The sequence below is a fragment of the Dipodomys merriami genome, unplaced genomic scaffold (genome assembly GCF_024711535.1).
Source record: "Dipodomys merriami isolate MVZ:Mamm:240054 unplaced genomic scaffold, mDipMer1.0.p SCAF_21, whole genome shotgun sequence".
In the NCBI taxonomy this organism is placed as follows: Eukaryota; Metazoa; Chordata; class Mammalia; order Rodentia; family Heteromyidae; genus Dipodomys; species Dipodomys merriami.
Window position 1 is genome coordinate 29,181,512 of NW_027203493.1, and position 18,635 is coordinate 29,200,146.

General features: G+C 50.5%; 1 protein-coding gene across 1 annotated transcript in view; it reads right to left on the minus strand.

Moving 5' to 3' along the window:
- Positions 1 to 6,102: 6,102 nt before the first annotated feature.
- The window catches only part of Otog (otogelin), a 69,773-nt gene continuing 57,240 nt past the window's right edge, over positions 6,103 to 18,635 (minus strand). The window contains exons 41-56 of the mRNA XM_070032063.1: positions 18,218 to 18,444; positions 17,914 to 18,052; positions 15,803 to 15,997; positions 15,386 to 15,598; positions 14,763 to 14,867; positions 14,529 to 14,636; positions 14,071 to 14,172; positions 13,704 to 13,802; positions 12,415 to 12,455; positions 11,312 to 11,387; positions 11,033 to 11,211; positions 10,184 to 10,288; positions 9,880 to 9,999; positions 8,773 to 8,818; positions 6,493 to 6,572; positions 6,103 to 6,374 (exon numbers count right to left, since the gene is read on the minus strand). Coding sequence (XP_069888164.1) covers positions 6,174 to 6,374; positions 6,493 to 6,572; positions 8,773 to 8,818; positions 9,880 to 9,999; positions 10,184 to 10,288; positions 11,033 to 11,211; positions 11,312 to 11,387; positions 12,415 to 12,455; positions 13,704 to 13,802; positions 14,071 to 14,172; positions 14,529 to 14,636; positions 14,763 to 14,867; positions 15,386 to 15,598; positions 15,803 to 15,997; positions 17,914 to 18,052; positions 18,218 to 18,444 — 2,036 coding nt within the window. The 3' untranslated portion in view covers positions 6,103 to 6,173. The remainder of the gene's footprint in view (positions 6,375 to 6,492; positions 6,573 to 8,772; positions 8,819 to 9,879; positions 10,000 to 10,183; positions 10,289 to 11,032; positions 11,212 to 11,311; positions 11,388 to 12,414; positions 12,456 to 13,703; positions 13,803 to 14,070; positions 14,173 to 14,528; positions 14,637 to 14,762; positions 14,868 to 15,385; positions 15,599 to 15,802; positions 15,998 to 17,913; positions 18,053 to 18,217; positions 18,445 to 18,635) is intronic.

Sequence of the window (18,635 nt, forward strand, 5' to 3'; positions counted from 1 at the left end):
ACTCTCCTTTTTAAAAATATTGTTATTATAGAAGTGATATACATAAAGGTTATCATAAGTCAGGTAATGAGTACATTTCTTTTTGGACAATGACACCATCACCATCATCTCTTTTAATCACCATGGACTCATCATAACTGGTGTGTGTGTGTGTGTGTGTGTGTGTGTATTGGTCCTGGAGCTTGAACTCAGGGCCTGAGTGCTGTCCTTGAGCTTGTTTTCCCCCGCCCTCAGATCTCAGCCTTCTGCATAGCTAGAATTACATGTGTGAACCACCGAATAACTTGGCTATATATTCTTTTTTAAGTAAAGATCTTCAGTGAGGTGAAGGCGTAGGTATTCTTGAGGGTCTTCTCATCCATTTGCAAAATAGCCTTTTATGGGTACATTCATACCAACAATGCATCAGAGGTCCAGCTTACTCTGCAGGGTGTCATTTTTAATTGGTGTCTTTGGGTGAACCCCCCAAGTTTCAAGCTGTCTAATGGTGAATTGAGGTACAGTGACATATGGGATGAAGAGACACATCGGAGGGAAGTGCCTTTCCTGTCCCTCCCGAATCCCTCACAGACCCCTTCTCTCCTCTTCAGAGAGTCCCTCCTGTACATGCCCGAGGGAAGGGGGGTGGGGTGGGGGTGGGGAAGGGCCTGCGGCACCTCTGCCAAGATCCTGCTGATCTATGTTCTCGCCTGACACTCAGCAGCTGTCGTGCAGGCGTGGGCTGCAGGCGCTGTCCCCATGGGCCGTGTGCAGGCTGCAAGCCGCGGAGCCTTTCCCGCCTAATCCAAGGGGCACTGGCAGTGGGGAAGGAGACAGCTGGGTGAAACTGATCTGCAAAGGAATGGAATGGTATAGGCCCCCCCAGCACTGGGTTGGGCCGTCTGCAGGCTGCCTGACCCAGCTGCTGAGCCTTTTAACCCTTCCTTCTCTTTCTTCTCTCTTTTCTCTGTCCTAGGAGTTGATGTTACCCTGCTTAGTCAAGTTCCAGGAAGCCCCTTGGCTTGGGACCTTGCAAAGAAGCCAGCCTTATGATAGTTACTTTGGGGCAAGAACAAAAGGTTGAGTTACCTAGGAGCTTTCTGTCTTAGGAGACTTGGCTCCTGGACAGTTTAGAGGTGAGTCCGATTGCAGAGGCAGTGGGATCAGAGCAGGCAGACCTACCCTGGGGTGGTGCTCTGTGAAGAGACCCCAGCAGAGGCAAGGGAAGAGCACCAGGTCTGGATTCTGGTGCTACCTCTGCTATTGCTGAGCTTTAATGAGACTTGGGTAAGTCTTGCTCTGGGGTGCTAAAAAAAAAAGTGGAGGTTGAAGAAGCCATTTAAGTTTCTTTCCATGGTGGTCACAATAACTCATGCATGAAATACATGCCTTGTACAAGACAGGGGCTTTAACTGGAAACATTCTCACCATCACTTTGCTGGGCTTTCATTCCCATTCCAGCCATAAGGAAGCTGAGTCTTGGAGAGGATAAATCACACAGTTCTTTTAACTCCTACTCCCTCTTCAGCTTCTATCTCTGCCAAGTAACTCTATTTAGGGAAACTGAGGCAGGAGGGCACAGCTGGCTGGGTTGCTGCAGAGGCAAAGGCTTGGGCTGAGCCTGATAGAGGGTGAGTTGGAGCTGCTTCCAGGTCTTTGTTCCTGCTTTCCTCTTGCCCTGGGCCATGTTGGGCTGGGATCCCCTGGCTCTGCTGGGCAGCTTCACACACAGGCACAGACTGCAGTTGTCCAGTGCTTTCCTACCCATGATCTCACTTGACCCTCATGCCAGCACTGAATGCAGAACCTGTCACTCCTCCTCACCATGAGTGACTGAGGCTTGAAGTTTGCCAGCACCCTACAGCTGTTAAACCATCCAAAGTAAGACTACCACCCTCTGTCCACTGCCTTCATCATTCCAGAGGAAAGCACCCAGAGAACCCCTTGATCTCTTCCCTAGTTGAGGAGGAAAGTCTGAATGTGAGCTCAGGAGTAACAAGTATGCATTAAGTCCTGATTTCCTCATCTCTCCAGCTGTGCAAGTATGCAAGTCACCTGCCTTCTCTGAGCCTTAACTTTCTTATCTGTTCTGAATAAAGATATAGATGAATAAATGAACAACTGCTGGAGCCAGACCAACATCCCCCTACCTTGGCCTGAGCACGGTCACTGGCCAGCATGCAAGTCCCAGATAAGAAGAATCTAGGGCTGTAGGGTGTGTGGGGTATTTTGGGGGGAGGGATATGGTAAAGGGTTTTTCAGATGGTCTGAAGGGCAGGCAGCTACTACCTAGGAGAGGAAGCAATATGCAGTCTCAGGGGAAGCAAAAACACAGAAGCAGGAAGGGACACTGTGCATGGAAAGGAGCTAGAATAGGACTCGAGTCTGGCTAATTGGGAAGGCGCTGAGCAAATGGATGTATGGGCTTCATAAGTATGTAAGGGCTTAGCAGCTAGCCTACGAGAGTAGCTTAATTTTAGAAAGTGAGCCCTTCAAGGGTCTTGGGGCAGAACCAGTTCTCGCTGCTTTCATCCACTACTGCCTACTTCTATCCAGTCCTTGGGCTGCCCGGATCTCTGGACAAGGGGCTGGGCTGGGGAAGGGAGGGGGTGCAATTCCAACTTGGGAGAGGGCTGCGCAGGCCTCCTGCCTGCTGCAGGGGATTAACTGGCACCACCACAGTGGGTTGGGGCACCTGCTCCCCAGTTCTACCCACCCCAGCACCCTTTAACTCTTTGCTGTCCAGGCCCTTCACTGTCAAGCTTAGAGGCATGCTCAGATTCATTATTATACTCTGAATTGTATGTTGGCAACCCAGATAAATAAATATCCAAGCAGGATCTACCTATCCCGGGCTTTCTTCGTGCCAGCCAGGGGCCCTCTGAGACTCTGGATTTCTCTTCTGCAACAAGCTCTTTTCTCTTTCTCTTTCCAGGACATATGGTCAAGTCATCCTTCCTTAGAGCATCGAATGACCCTCCTTGACTTCCTGCTGTGTCTCTCCTCCGTCCTTCTCAGACAAATCGCTCAACACCACCTTTCTCACTATTTCTACTTTCTCACTGAGAGGGCACTGTCCACCAGCCTCCTCTTCCTGGGAAGCAACTAGACTACCTTCTCCCAACCTTCCTTAGAGGTAAGTGTGGCCACAGCCCTGAGATCAGGACCATGGGATGGAAAGACAGCAAGTCACTTCCAGTCTAGCAGCCGCATCCTTCTTGTACATGCTCCCTGGACACCTGGGCACTGGCTGGATACAGGGGGAGCGTACCCTCTGTGGAGAAGATGGGGGCCCCTCCAGATGAAGGTGTTAGGATTTTGGGTCATTGCTGACACAAAGTTCCAGCTACCTAGGATCACCTCTTTTGGGCTTTTTTTTCTTGTACCCGTCCTGGGGCTTAAACTCAGGACCTGGGTATAGTACCTTAGTTCTTTCGCTCAAGGCTGGTGCTCTATCACTTGAGCCTCAGCTCTACTTCTGCCTGGGTTTGTTTTGAACATTGATCTTCAGATCTCAGTATCTTGAGGAGCTAGGATGACAGGGGAGAGCTGCTGGCGCCCAGTTTTTTTCTCAATAGGAGGAAAAAAATAAGTGTTTGAAAATAAAATATCTGAGCCACAGAGAAGTTGTAACTTACTGTGCATACACACCAGCCTGTGAAGGATTGAGCCCTCATAGCCCTTCTTCTCCTCTACTTTTCCATGTAGAAGAAGCCAGTCAAAGCAGGGAAAAACAGGTCTACAACTCAGAAAACAAGAATTGCAGGGGGGAAAATTCTAAGAGGGGAAAAGATTTCCTAGGAGAAAATGTGGCTGATAAAAGTTATAACTCTAACATTCGACTTTGAACTTGAACTTGTTTTTGTACTTGCCATCAGCCTTTCCTGACCCATCATCTTGAGTGGTTTGTAACTTGGAGAAGTACAAAAGACAGGGCCACACACATGGGTGAGAAGTTCATGGGGGCCAAGCCCCAGGAGAGAGGGCTGGTGCTGCCAGAGGTGACAGGATTGGTGAGGAAAGAGTTAAGGGGACTGTGTGAGCAGGGCTGGCTCCCCCCACAGAGGGGGCAGTAAAATCAGCATGTCGCCTCCAATTTGCTCTCCCCTGACCTTGAACGTGAATCATTCCATCACAATGTCCTTACTGATTTCCACAGGAAGAGGATTAAGCCCATAAAATCAGGGCGGGAACTTGAGCCTGCACCAAGGAGAATGGGATGGTTCTTGGGCTCACAACCCCTCGTGTTTGCAAATATGTCAGAGAGAGCTGCAGGCTGGACAGCCAACCTGCTCCACTACCGACTCCGAGTGTCCAGGCTGATCCTGGCCTTCTGTTTCCTTACCTGTCTCATGTGTGGCTCAGGGATTGTCTCAAGCTTTAAGTCTTGTCCAGAGAGCAGGGAGGAAGCAGAGAGATGAGGAAGATGATACAGTGGCTCTATCACTTGAACTATACCTTCATCTTGCCTTTCTGCTAGTTATTTTAGGGATGAAGTCTAGCAGACTTCTCTGCACAGGCCTGCTTCAAATTGAGATCCTCTGGATCTCAACTTCCTGAAAGAATTTCCTTCTCTTATTAGGGGGCAAGGGGGTGCCTCCCTGCCCCCTATCCTTTTTCCAACATGAAACAACCTACCAATGCACTCTTCTTCCTCAGTTGCTCCTCGGGTGTGCCAGTGCTGCTCTAAACTTGAAGGCTTACTGATAGCCCATTGTTGGATTCTCCTTAACCCTGCATCACCAGTACTGGCTGCAAAAATGGACTGAGTTTCTTGGAAGAACAACAAGGAAATTAATACAACAATGCAGAGTCCACATGACCTGTGCTCAGGGTCTGCCCCATTCATATCTTGGATGAGACCACTCTGCCTATGACTCCATAAAGCTGAGATCACTCCTCAGGCTCCTTACCTGGTGGCCAGCTCCCCAGCTCCCAATACCAATACTCTCTCCCCTTTTCCCACTCCATTCCTTTAGAAGCCAGTCCCACATCAGTTCATTCCCAACTAGCAATAGGGCACAATGCTGGGCACCTATTGGACAACACAAATTGGGCATGCCCTCCAGGGCTCTAAAATAGGATCTTCTCTTCCCAGCCAACATGCCTTCAGATTCAAAGTAAACCCAGACCCTCAGAGATGCTTGGAAGTCTTCCTGTGGTTTATTGATACATAATAACAGAACACAGTCTGTAGGAATAACAGAGGACCATGTGGCCTTTACTCCCCAAGGTGGCACCAGGCAGCCACACATCTGCAGACATCCAGGGCAGTGCTGAGGCCTGAGTAATCTCAGGTACCTGTGGACCCTGTAAGAGGTCTTTGGGAAGGACATTCTGCTTTGGAGACAAAGTTCTGACAGATACTAAGGGATGCTGGGACTGCATGCCCACTGGGCAGCATTCTTTCCCAACAGAAGCTCTCTTGCTAAAGAACTTCATGGAGCACAGGGCCTGGTATTGGCTAAAGCACAAAACACATGCTCAGCCCCATCCTGAGGCCAACTCTGCTGTATCCTTGGAGGAAAGGCACATTGCAGAGCCAGGAGCTACACTTGCAGCTTCAAAATACCCATGACACAAGCTAAGCTCCCTCCAATGGTCACCATGGGAGGTTAACAGTACTGAACATCAGGACATCTCTCTTCTGAGGAAGAGGGGCCTTGAAAGTCATTGAGCTCCCTCCCCCATCTCTGTGCTTGGCCTCACAGATCTCCATGAAAGAACTCTGGCCCTCAAGCTCACTTTCTGTACTTTGGGGGAGTCCTTCTGCGTAGCTCTAAGTAGGCCCAAATGTTTCAATTAAAGATCTCTTTCCTTTTAGTGTCTATGTTTTTCTTGTGGTTAAAAAACAACAACAAAAAAGAACCAGGTTACCTAATCAGCTATTCTAATCCTGTGTTTAGGCTGGGGTCCACTTTGGTCCCAGCGTCTTAGGAAGAGTCCCACCACCAAAGAACCACCCAGACTCGCAGAAGTACAGAGGCTGGATCTTCAGCCCTTCCTGGTCTTAAGCCAGAGACAGAGTAGAATTCCTGGAGTGCTGAGCTTGTGGCACTTTCCCATGGGGAAGAGGGGGAGGTGGGATGGGTGAGTGGAGCCTATTCCATGTCCACCACCCTTCCTGGGCCAGCTAGAAGAGGAATGTGCCAGTAGTGGGGATGAGTGGCCCAGCAGGTTCTGGCACCCAGGCCTCAGGACCACTGGCAGGCACAGTCAGTGGGCTCCTGCACTGTGTAGGGCACCCAGGTGGCATTGGTGGCACAAAAGAGTTGCACAGAGCGCCGCTGCAGCCCCACCTCACGGCAGCACTTGCAGAAACGAGCATAGGTGTTGATGTTATGGTTGTAGATGCTGGCGGATGGGCATCTTCCATCACAGGATACTAGATTCACCTGCAGACAGGCAAGTCAGTGAGGCAGGCTGAGGTGTACCTATTTATCCCTGCCCCACCCCCCAAGCCTTCTGCATCTCCACCTCGCCCACCCCATCCACCCTGTGGGTACCACGTACAGGAGTGTTGCTCCGGCATTCGTTCTTGCGGATGGTCATGCGAATGGTCACCTTCTTGCAGGAGCGTCCATCTTCTTTACCTGGGGGAAACAGAGTAGATGGGGCCCATTGTGGCCCCCAAGACCTTCCGAAGGGGGCCAGCCTGGGCAGTTAGCATCATGCTGGAGAGCTTCTCTTCCAGGTTAGTGTCCATGCATTAGTGTCCCATGGAGTGGGGCTTTTAACTCAACACCTGGAAGGAGGTGGAGTTGGGAAAAGCAAAGTCCATAGCCTTAGCAAATGAGACAGTGGGAGATGTCTGGAAAACTCTTTGGGGGACTCTGCTATGAAAGAGAAAGATTTGGGGTGAGGGGCAGGCTACCTTCCCACCCAAGCCCCAGAGCCTGTCCTTGGCAACCTGGACATCTTTCTCTGAGCTTCCATTTTCCTACTCTGAGAGGCCACAGAGCAGTGAAATTCTGCAATTTTCAAAGTGGATAGGATCTACAGATTTCCCTGTCCCTCAAAGGGGGCTAGGAACTTGTTCATGCTCTGCTCACAGAACGGTTTTAGGGATGGAAAGTGCTAGGTATAGGGTTTCTCCTTCCTGGACCCTGTCTCACAGGTGATCATGGACACAGCTCATTCCTGCTTTGCCTCCTTCAGTGATGTGCTCCAGTATCCCCTTACCCAGGCCTTTCCCAATGCCCCTTCTTGAAGGTATGACTCCCTCCCTCCATACGTCTTCTCTCCCTGACCTTCCCTTGTCTTATCACTCTCCAGGACACAATCGCTGTCCTATGTGAGGCACATCTGTCATTGTGCTGTTGAAGTGTAAGCTTTAGGCCTTCTATTGTAGAGCTCCTTCCACACTTCACTGCGAGTTCTTTTCTCATCCTAAATAAATACTCACTTTGACACCTCAATGCAGAGTTGTAATTATGTGCTTCCTCTGTGAATGAAACCCCCCTTTCCCACTGTAGGTGCTTCAGGCCTCGCAAAGCTCAATGGCTCTGTCTCATGATATATTTCCCTTGATGTTCTGTCTCCCACTAAAATGTCAGCTCCATGAGACCTCGCATATGCCCTGTTTACAACCATGCACATGGTTGGGGCTCAGCAGATACCAACACTATGTAAGCCCAGGAAGCCCACCAGAAATGGGATGGAATTCATTCTCTTGGCCCCCAAGCCTCCTCCTGCCTCTATGGCAGGAGAACCCACGGCTGTCCTGACCATAGCACTCTGGGCCCTGAACAGAGACTGGCTGGGTGACCAGCACCAGCAAAGCAGTGATGGCATTGGGCAATGGTGTGCACTAGGTCAGGGGGAGCTGCTAAAGCATTTCCATGCAAGCCCAGGGAATGTTGCTCATTACCCAGCATGCACTGTGGGCCAAATGGTCATTGCCAGAGTCAGGGAGCAAAGGCCTCCCCCTCCCTCACCCTAGGTGCTCAGGCCACATAGCAGAACAATACTGTGGAAAATAGCAATGCAGCTGCCTGTCTCCAGTCCTGTGGGCTTCTGAGTGAAGTACCTGGACGGCAGTGGACACTAACCCATGGAGGAGAGGTGGACCTAATGGGGACCACAGGAAACAAGGTCCCCAGAGAACCTGAAGAGAGGGACATCAGTCTCAGGTCACACAAGAATTCAGCGCATGAGGCTGTGGGTCAGGTATTAATTAACTAATGCTGTCCTAAGCCTGCTTTCTGATAGTAAATGCTGTGGGCATAAGAGGGGCTCATATTATACATCCCTCTGGGAGTAAGCCCTGAGCAGCATGGGGTGGGGGCGCAGTCACAGGAGCAAAGGTCATTAGGCCTATTGTCTATTTATGCATATGTGGTTGGGAGCTACAGGGTCTGGGTGTGTGGGTGTTTGGACAGATGCACAGTAGGAATTCTGGAGGCCTGAATCCCATTCAGGAAAAAACCTCTAAGCCCAGAGTTGCTGCCTACAAAGAAGAACTAAAGTGGGGGACATCCACACTGGAGTCCTTGTCGATGATAGTCAGAGGCAGAGTGACTGGTGAGCGACTGACTTCCGGACTGCAATGTCCGCCTTGTCTGCAAGGAGAAGCAGAGGTGTAATATCAGGGCAGAAGGGAAAGCATGTGTGAGGCCTTCAGCCGTCCCTGTGTGTATGTCGGTGCCATGAGCCTCATGTTAGGAATTACCCTTCATCTGCTCATCTGAACAAGTGCCATCACAGGTGCCCGGCCAGAGGCCTGGCCCTCTCACCCCTGACATGATACTCTGCCTCCAGCACCCCTCACCGCTGAGCTTCCGCCACACTCACATGTCCTGCAGCATCCTTCCAGGGAAGGTACAACAGAGCCCCCGACCTAGAGGGAGACAAGGAATAGGTAGGTGGCAACCTCTGACTAGGAGCCGGTACCCCAGCCACAGGCAAAAAAAAAAAAAAAAAAAACGAGTCTGAGAGTCTTGACTCTGTTTTTCCATGGTGTCCCAGGGCAGAAGCTCCAGGCATGGGAGAGGAGGAGGGGTCAACCTGACTGACAGCTAGCATGGAGTCTGCAGATAGCCCCTGGTGAGGCTGGGGCTTGGGTAAAGAAGCTACAGGGCCTCCCTTCTTTCCTCATCCTCCCCTACTGCCTCTGTCCTGGGAAAGAGGAAAATTTGGAGCCATCCCACCATTACTGTTTCCCTGCAAGGAGTGTCAGAAGAAGAGGTTCAGGGATAAGTCCATTTAAGTTAGTGTTCTCGGGTCAATCTCAGCCCTGGATAAGCCATCCTTCTTTGGGCAAGGATGCCCTACTGCCCTGCTTCTTTATTGTGAGATGGATAGAACAATGGATTGGGGTAGCTCTTTGTAAAGTAGTGTTTGTGAATGTGTGGATGAGGATGTGGATTTCAGGATACATGTGTGGTTTTCTGAGTGCATATTTGAGCATGTGTGTGTACATGTGTGATCTCGCAGGTCTAAGTATATATATATAAGCCTATATAATCAGCTATGGGTGTGTGTTTTCTAGAGAAGAGTCAGAGATCTTAAAATATCCAATATTAACCTTTGTAACATTATTAACTCATGCCCTCCAGGAATCCTCTTCTTTAAAGTATGTCCATTTGGACAGTTATGGCTCAAGACACATGTCAGCCACAGGACTAAGCTGTGAGTACCTGTCTGTGCATGTGCAAGAATAGGCCTCTCTGAGGGCCTTGAGGTATATCTGTATGGAGGTGTATATTAACATCCTTGTGGGGGGTGTGAGGTGTGTGGCCAACTGCCTGTGATGCTGCCAGGACTGTATACCTGCATGCATCAGTGCATGGTCATGTGAATGTGTGATGCTGCTCATCCTATCATCCTATACTCCTAAGCACAGGACTCCTGCCCTGTCACCACCACCACTAGCGAGAAAGTAGGAGAGAAGGCACTGACCTTGGCGCACTCTGTCTCATTGAATGGTGGGCAGCTGATGGGCGAGCGAACAAGCACAGCACCCAGGGGAGTGCTGCCACAGTGGTGGCGGGCGCAGTCTGCAATCCAGGACGTCCCGGGCTGGAGAATGCAGAGATGGGTGATGGGAGCATGTGACCACACAGACAGTTCTGAGGACAGGCACAACCTAGGACCTGCCCAACACCCTCCTCTGTATCAAGCCCCGGCCTGAAAGCCAAAGAGGGTCCTGCTTATAAAGACCCCTTTTAGGGTAGCTTCCCGGGTGGGCTTGGGATCTGCTTACCAAGAACAGGGAGGTGGTGCCGTTGGGGAAAGTAAAGAGGCAGGAGACATTCCTGCAGGAGCCGCAGCAGGCTGCCAGGTCCCGTGGGTGCTCATATTCCTGGTTCTGTAGACCAGGACAGGAAAGGAGGCTCAGCCTGGTGCAACTTCCACCCTCCACTCTCCATGACCTGCTTGCTTCTGAGTGAGTGCAAGGCCCCTGCGGGGGCTCGGGAAGGGGAGTTGCAGTCTACTTCTATCTCAGATAGCAGGCAGAACAACCTAGTCCCTACCCGAATCCCTGTGACTGCCTTCCCTGTGGCCGGGGACCTCTACCCCTCTGGAAGAGGCAGTATTCTGACAATCAAGGTACCAATTTTGGTTCTAGATGAACCTCGATTTGAGTCTCAATTCCTGCAGGACTCCTGACAAATGACTACATCTGCCCCCTCACACTTTTCTCATCTGTGAAATGGGAGTCATTCTAATACTGTTTATTCAAAGAATCCTTATTTGGGGCCTCTCTATAAGTCAGTCACTATTCTGGGTGCTACAAGAGCTCAACAAAAGACAACAACACACACAATAATCCAACCCCTAGGGAATGTGTCAGGCATCCAGTGGGTGTTTAATAGATGCACATTCTGCCTGTTAAATACCGACCTTTGCCGGGCCTTAATTCTGTCTCTTTACTATTGCTTCTGGCTTCTCCTAATCTTTGTAAGCCAGTCAGAGAGCCAGTGTGGTGCCCACTATCCAGACTTGTGGGTGGGAGGGCCAAGCATCCAGGGCTGCCTGATTTCTAGAATACCTAGCATCTGCCAGGACAGCCCTCCTGACCCCCACAAGCCCCACACTGTCCCGCCCGTACCGCCTCACAGTGAACGTCACACAGCACAGAAGTAGTGTTGATCTGGTAGAAGCTGGTGAGGGGGTCCAGCACATCTGTACAGCGAGAGGTGTGGCACACACCATCTGCTGAAAGTTCTACCACCGTCTGGCCAGGCTGCATCACCCCCAGCTCACGGCTCAGACACACGGGTGCTTTTACTGGGTGGGCAAACAAGGGAAAAACAATCCTCAAGAACTCAGCCACCAACGATGGCCCACCCAAGGCTTGTCCACCCAGGGACTTCCCTTCCCCACTCACCACACTCGTACTTGGCACAGCCACACACATTCTCCACGCTGTGTATGAACTCCTCGTCCAGCTGGGACTTCTCCCACTGGGGGAGGCAGAGGTGGTCAGCACCTAGAGTAAAAGCCCCACCCCACCCTCAAGAGCAGTCTGCCACTGGGGCTCCTCTCCATCAATTGCATCCTACAGTGGACAGAAGGGCCTGGCAGGCCTAGGGAGCCTTGGCATCCTAGGAACTCCATCACTATCCCCACTCAAGGAGAGTCTCCAATGTCCTCCTCTCATTGAGGGATTGTGCACAACTGCTGGTCCAGAGCTCTGCTTGGCCTACACCTACTTCTTATCTTTCTTCACCATCATGGAGAAGAGGGTGGGGATAAGGGAGAAAATGGGAGGTTATGGGTACCAGGATGGGGTGAAGGTATAGATATAAAAAATGATCTGAATATTACATTTCTTAAAGAATTCTTACTTCCCCTTCTGGTGGTATACCATGGTGATGAAGGGCATGGACTCTGGAATCAGAATTCCTGACTCCAATCTTAGCTCTGGTTTACCAGCTTTGTGACCTTAACCATAACTTCCTTGTTTGAATAGTTGAGATAATTAATCCCAGAATCAACCTCCTGGTTGGTTCCTATGATAATACAGAAGAAAGGTCTGGGAATGTTCTGGGCCCACGGAAAACTCTTGGTATGTACGAGCTACCACCATGATTATGATCAGTGCCATCATTATTACCACCTTCATCGTCCTTACCATACCTACTGTTACATCATATTGTCATCACCAACTACGCCATCACCATCACCATCACCTCTACCAATTCTGCATCGCCATCACCATCACCTCCATCGACTCTACCATTACCATCACCACCATCCTCACTAACTCCACCATCACCACAGCTATCAGAATCATCTCTATTGAATCTTCATCCCAATTCTGAGGGAAAGAGGGAAACAACACCCAGAAAGCTAGCAGCAGGGCCCAAATAAGAATGCTGACTTATGATCCAGGGATTATTGCACAAGATTGTGTCTCCAGAGAGGTGCAATGAGGATAGGAAAGAGGAAGCAGAGCAGAGCCAGTAGGCAGGGGCAAGGTCTCCATACCAGATGGCACCGAGGCACAGGAATTGTATCGCAGTCACACTCTGAAAAACAGGAGAGGCCAGGCCCCATCTTAACAGGAATGGTAAGGAACAAGTCTCCTGGGGGCTTTCACTGGAGGTACAACCCCCTCTCAGGACACAGATCCAGCTCCAGCCCAGCCCAGAGCAGTAGGGGTGGAGAGGCAAAAATCTCAGCCTTCTTCCAACTCCTCATGGGAGCCACAGCTCTTCTAGTTGGGCAGGTGGGTAGTGATGAATCCTGTATAGTAGGCTGCTTGCTGAGAATGCAGTTCAAATAATCAGGCAGGCAGACCACTGACAGATTTCCTTTTGTCATCTGTGATTCGTCTGTCTCCCTAGACACGTGGCTTCTCAGAGAACAAACACAGCAAGAACGGAACTTCTGACCATCTGAATTTCTCGAGTGTATGTTTCAGCTACTCAACTTTGCCACAGCCTTGCCCAAGAACAGGTCTGAGCTGTGCAAAATGGGCTGCTTGGCACCACTAAAACAGTTACGGGACACACCAGCTCTAGCTCTCAGGTTGGAGAGCTGCAGCTCAGAGCAGCTGGAAAACAGCCTTCTCATTTGTGCCTAGCTTTTTCTGTGCTGAGCACAAAGCAAGAAAGAACACAGACTATAATCCTGCCCTTGTGCACTGTGTTCTAGTAAGACCTACAAGCAAAGTACGGAGTTCCTCAACTCATTTCAACTCTTTCTATAAAAGGACAATATAAAAATCACTGGTTTGGATTATTGATCATTGATTCTCTTGTCTGCCCCCTCCAAAGGATGTCAGGTGACTTTTTCCCCTTTTTAAGTACTGGTGGATCATAAGCTCAGAGCTTCAAATCCTCTACCTCCTGAGCTACATCCACAACCCTTCCATTTCTAATTTATTTTCCAGATGGAGAAAAGCGTTTCACTAACTTTACCTAGGCTGGCTTCAAACTTTCCATCCTCCTTTCACTTCCTAAGTATCTGAGATTACACCCAGGTTTGAGGTGAGTTTTAATATATGTACCATCAGACAGTTGTAGAAACACTTTTAAAAATGGAAAACTGTTTTAGAATAGATAACTTGATTTTTCCCCCCTGCTTTTAGGCTGCAGAGGAAGGTACAGAATGCTTAGAACGCAGAGTGATGTAGGAGCAGCCAAGTCTTCTGTAGAGACCTGGGAGGTGGAGCCTCAGCACAGATGACAGTGGTGGGCCTCTCTCCCCACCTTGCTCCTCAGTAGGGGCCCTGGATCTCCACCTTGGGGTGGCCCCTCTGATCTAGAACTTACCACAGGACTTGTAGGGACAGCAGCGATCTGGGCTCCATACCTCCACCAGGGCCGTGCCCATGCCACACTGAACTTGGGGGCAACGAAAGCTCTCACACACTGGGGACACGGAGGGATAGGAAACATCTTAGTCATAGGCACCTTGGAGTATGAATCCCCAGGGAGCAACACTAACCAAGGAGTATGTGCCCCCCAGTTCCCCCTGAGGTGTCCTCAGTGTCCTTAGACACATCTAGGGCTGAAGTCCAGAGGGAATCTGAGCTCCTGGGCTCTCACAGGGCTACTTCTGGAGATTCTGGTGCTGTCCCTGAGGTTAGGAAGGACCCAGAGCCCCTGCCCGCATGGCCCTCTGTATTCCAGGACTCACCACACTGGTACAGAGGGCAGCAGAGCTCCGTGGTGTTCCTGCGCACAGTGAGCGCCTCCCCTTCCTGGCACTCTGGGATGGGATCCGGACAATCACCACAGGCTGCGGGCAGGACAAATCGTTCTGTCAAAGATGGCCCCTTTCTGGGGGATTGTACCTCCTGGGGTACAGAGCAGCTTTCTGGGGGTAGGGATGGGCACTTCCACTACTCAGATGTGGCAGGAGCTAAACCCAAATAAGCATTTTGAAGTCTTCTGTGACTCACTTTGGAGTCAGAACCTAGACATTCCCTATTTCCACCCAATATCTGACACTGAATAAGTGTCATTTCTTTGTGCACAGCGACCTAGGAGTGACGTGGAGTCCATTTCCTCTACACCGAAGACCCCCTTCCCTGAGCCTGCCCTCCAGCTCACCCAGGATGAGAACGGTGGAGGTCTCAGATCACAATTACCCACCACAGAAGTAGGAAGTGCAGCATGAATCCCCCAGGCGGCCTGAGATCAAGATCTGGTCTTCACGGCAACTGGGAATCAGTGCTGCCTCGCACAGATCTGGGTCACATTCTAGGCAAAGGACAGAGTATAGGCACTGAGAGCTCCTGCCATGGTTCTGCCCCATCTCCAACCAGGATCCAGCCCCAGGCCCAGCCCTGTCAGCCAGCCCCACTCTCCCCTTCCCTGTCCTCTTACCACAGCTGTAACTGGGGCAGCAGGAGTCCTCCTGAAAGTGGGTGAGGAGGCGGTACCCTGGGCGGCAGGTAGGGGCAAGCCCTTCACACAGAGTCTGGTTGCACACTGGCCAGGGAAGTACAGGGCCTGTTACCTATAGGCTAGGATGTCCCCCTCCATCCTCCAGTACTGCCCTACTCTTGTTTACTTACCTCTTTACACCCCTGCATCTCCTAAACCTATACTCCTGGAGTCTACTCCAGAGAGGGGCCTCTGAGGGTCACCCAAGGTCCGGGACCAAAGAGCAATAAATGTTCAAGATGTGCCATGTGTCAGCTGCTGTTCAAATCAGTGTTGACTCAGACAATTGACAGCCACACTAAGGTTTGATACTACCGAACAGACTCATGTTCCAGGCAGTCCAGCTGAGGCACAGCCCTTGTTAAGTATTTTGCCAAGCCTACAAGGTGGAAGATGAGGTCTAAGTCTCCTGATCCCAGAGCCTATGCTGTTTAGCACCACCCCACATCGATCGAACTTGGGCTTTCCCCTCCCAGTTCACATCCCACAAGATGCTTTAATTTTTCCAGGCTCGAGCCATCTGACTAACAGTTGAGATCTGGGGAAGTGAAAGGTGGACTCACCACAGACAGACCCCAGGCAGCATGGGTCCTCGGTAGGCAGGAGCAAGATAACCTCCCCAAAGCGTGGGCAGCTTTCAGGCCGGGGCCCCGGGCAATCCAGATCCACAGGGACGATGGTGTCTGGGGCTTGGCACTGGTGCTGGCAGCACCCACTGAGGGAGCTGTTCCAGGTCTCCCCCAATGCCCTGGGCACTCCTGCACTGTCGGTGCAGGCTGCAATGGGGCAGATCAGGGCACAGGGGACTGAGAGAGTAAGGCAGCCCCAGAATGCCCTGGCTAGACCCTCCCGAGACACTGATCACCCCAGAACAGACCTATTAGGAAACAGAGTGGCCCCAGCATGGGCAGCAGGAGTCAAAGGAGACTAGGAGATGAAGCCAGCGTTGAGGAGCCTCCCTGGGGCAGGGAGGGACCTACCACACTTGTCCTCAGGGATGCAGAGTGCAGAGTGGCGCCGGTGCAGGATGGTGCCCTCAGAGCACACACAGGCCTCTCCCAGTACCTGGCACTGCTCAGCATCTAGTGGGCCCAGAAGCCCATCCTGGCACGTCTCAGGGGGCTCGCAGGCCGCCACACATGCCTGGTAGGTGGAGTCACTGGAGCACAGGAAGGCTGCAAGGACACAGCAGTCATCAGACTCCAGGCAGGGCTCCCCAGGCAAGGCCAAATGAGCAGGAAAAGCTGATGAGAGGGCTCAGTGCAGAAATCGGGGTGTTTAATGTTTGACTTCTCTTTATAGCCTACAGCCCCCATCTGTTTTGCAAATAAAGTTTTATTAAACAATCATGTGTGCTTCTTTTGTACGGTGTTTGTAGCTCTTTTTGTACCACCCGGGAGGAGATAGGCACTGCAGAGCTCATAGAGCCGCAAATATTCACAATTTGACCTTTTGATAGAAGAATTTGCTAACTTCTGGCTATAGATCAGTATTTTCCAACTTTCTTGACTGTAAAAGTGTAATTTACATCGTGATGTCAATACACACAGTTTATAGAACAGCAACTTTCAAGCTTGAGGGCAAAAGATTCCCTGGGAGCTTGCTATTGTTGGGACCCCATCCAGGACCAATTGAACCTCTGGCTGTGGGACCCAGGCATGAATACTTTGTGAAGTTCCCCACATGACTAACAATGGTAGCTGGGATTGAAAATTGCTGACATTTTGAAACAAAAAAATTCTCTCATGAGATAATATCTTCCCATACACACAACACACACTTCTATTTTCCATCCTATTCCCCCCCCCAACCCCACCCCTACCCCCCTTCCTGTGGCTTGAACTCTGGGCCTGGGTGCCATCCCTGAGCTTTTGTGCTCAAGTCTAACACTCTATCCCTTGAGCCACAGCTCCACTTCTAGATTTTTATGGTTAATTGTACATAAAAGTCTCACAGACTTTCCTGCCTGTGCTTGCTTTGAACCACGATCCTCAGATCTCAGCCTCCTGAGTAGTTAGGATTATGGGTGTGAGCCACTTGTGCCTGGCTCTATTGCATTTTTTTGCATTTTTTGCATTTTTTTGGGGGGGGGGTCCAGTCGTGGGGCCTGAACTCTGGCCCTGGGTGCTGTCCCTCAGCTCTTCAGCTCAAGGCTAGCGCTCTACCACTTGAGCCACAGCGCCACTTCCGGCTTTTTTCTTTTTGCCTATGGAACCCAGGGCCTCAGGCATGCAAGGCAAGTGCTCTACCACTGAGCCACTTTCCCAGCCCCCGACCTTCCACAACTTTTTAAAATATCTTTTTCTTTTTTGTAAGAAAGGTCATATAATAGGTGTGGTCTTTCTGGGAGCTGTCCAGAGCCATTTTAGATGTGTTCATCATTAGAAATAGACTGCTTGAGAGGTCACCCCTGCCTATTGATTTACCTATTAATGGGAGGGAAGGAAGTCAAGGACGTGTATCTCATTTTAATCCTCAAGAAAACAGAATGGGGAGGAGGATTCAAAGAAAAGAAATATCAACAAAAATGAAGCAAAGCAAACTACCATTTGCTGTGAAGGCATTTATAGGACACCATACACAATTATTTCTCATTGTCTTCAGTAAGTCATAAATTAAAACAAAACTATTAATCTGCCAGGTGCGGGTGGCTCATGCCTATAATCCTAGCTACTCAGGAGGCTGAGATCTGAGGATCTCCGTTCAAAGCCAGCCTGGGAAGGAAAGTCCGTGAGACTCTTATCTCCAATAAACCACCAGAAAACTGGAATTGGTGCTGTGGCTTATGTGATAGAGTGCTCCCTTGAGCTGAAGAGCTGAGGGACAGAGCCCAGGCCCAGAGTTCAAGTCCCATGACTGCCAAAAAAAAAAAAAAGTATCAATCCATTAATATAAACAGTAATGTTCATTAATACAAAATATATTTTGTATGAATATAAAAATTACATGAAAATAAATGTTTTTAAACTCATGAATATGTCAGTGAATGAAGGAATAAGCACAGACTTAATCTTTGCCCTCGGGGCCCTTCCCTACTCTAGTTAGGGATGGGAACAATCTCAATGGAAGACACTTCTGACGCCCTACTCACGGCAATAGTCGGAACGCCGCCACTCAATACACACGTGGAACTTGTGGCACATGGCCACGTATACAGTCAGTGCCACACAAGGCTGCTGCACGTACTTGGTGTCCCGGATCCACAGCTCACAGAATGACTCTGGGGGGATCTGAACACATGCATCCATCAGTGCTCCCTACCCTACGGAGTGCCCCACATCCCTGGGCCTGGCTCCTCCCAGCCCTGCCCAGCAAACAACGAGCCTTTACTAGTGGATGCTGCCCGCCCCCCTCCTGCAGGAAGTCTCCCCACTCTGAACTCAACTGGCACATACAAAGCGGTGGCAGGCACTGAACGTGTGGTTGGACACCATGCGCAGGCAAGGAGAGCAGTCAGCCGTGGCACAGCTGTCTGGGCGGAAGCGGGTCTGGCCCTCTGAAGTTAAGGAACTGGGCATTTGCCAGCTGTCCAAAAATGGAGCAGGGTCCTCGGCCTCAGCCCCACCCACCACAGAGCCGTCCTTTAAGGTGAGGTCATTGGCCGCATCTCCATCACAAATACCTGCAAGACGCAGAATTATTCCAACAGCCACAAAACCAACACCCTCCCAGGGCTTCTGCTCTCACTTTGAATACTCATTACAATCACTTTTGTTGTTGGCTTGAATTCAGGGCCTGGGCACTATCTCTGAGCCAGAGCTCCACTTTCAGGTTTTAGATGGTGAATTGAAAATAAGAATCTCACAAGCTTTC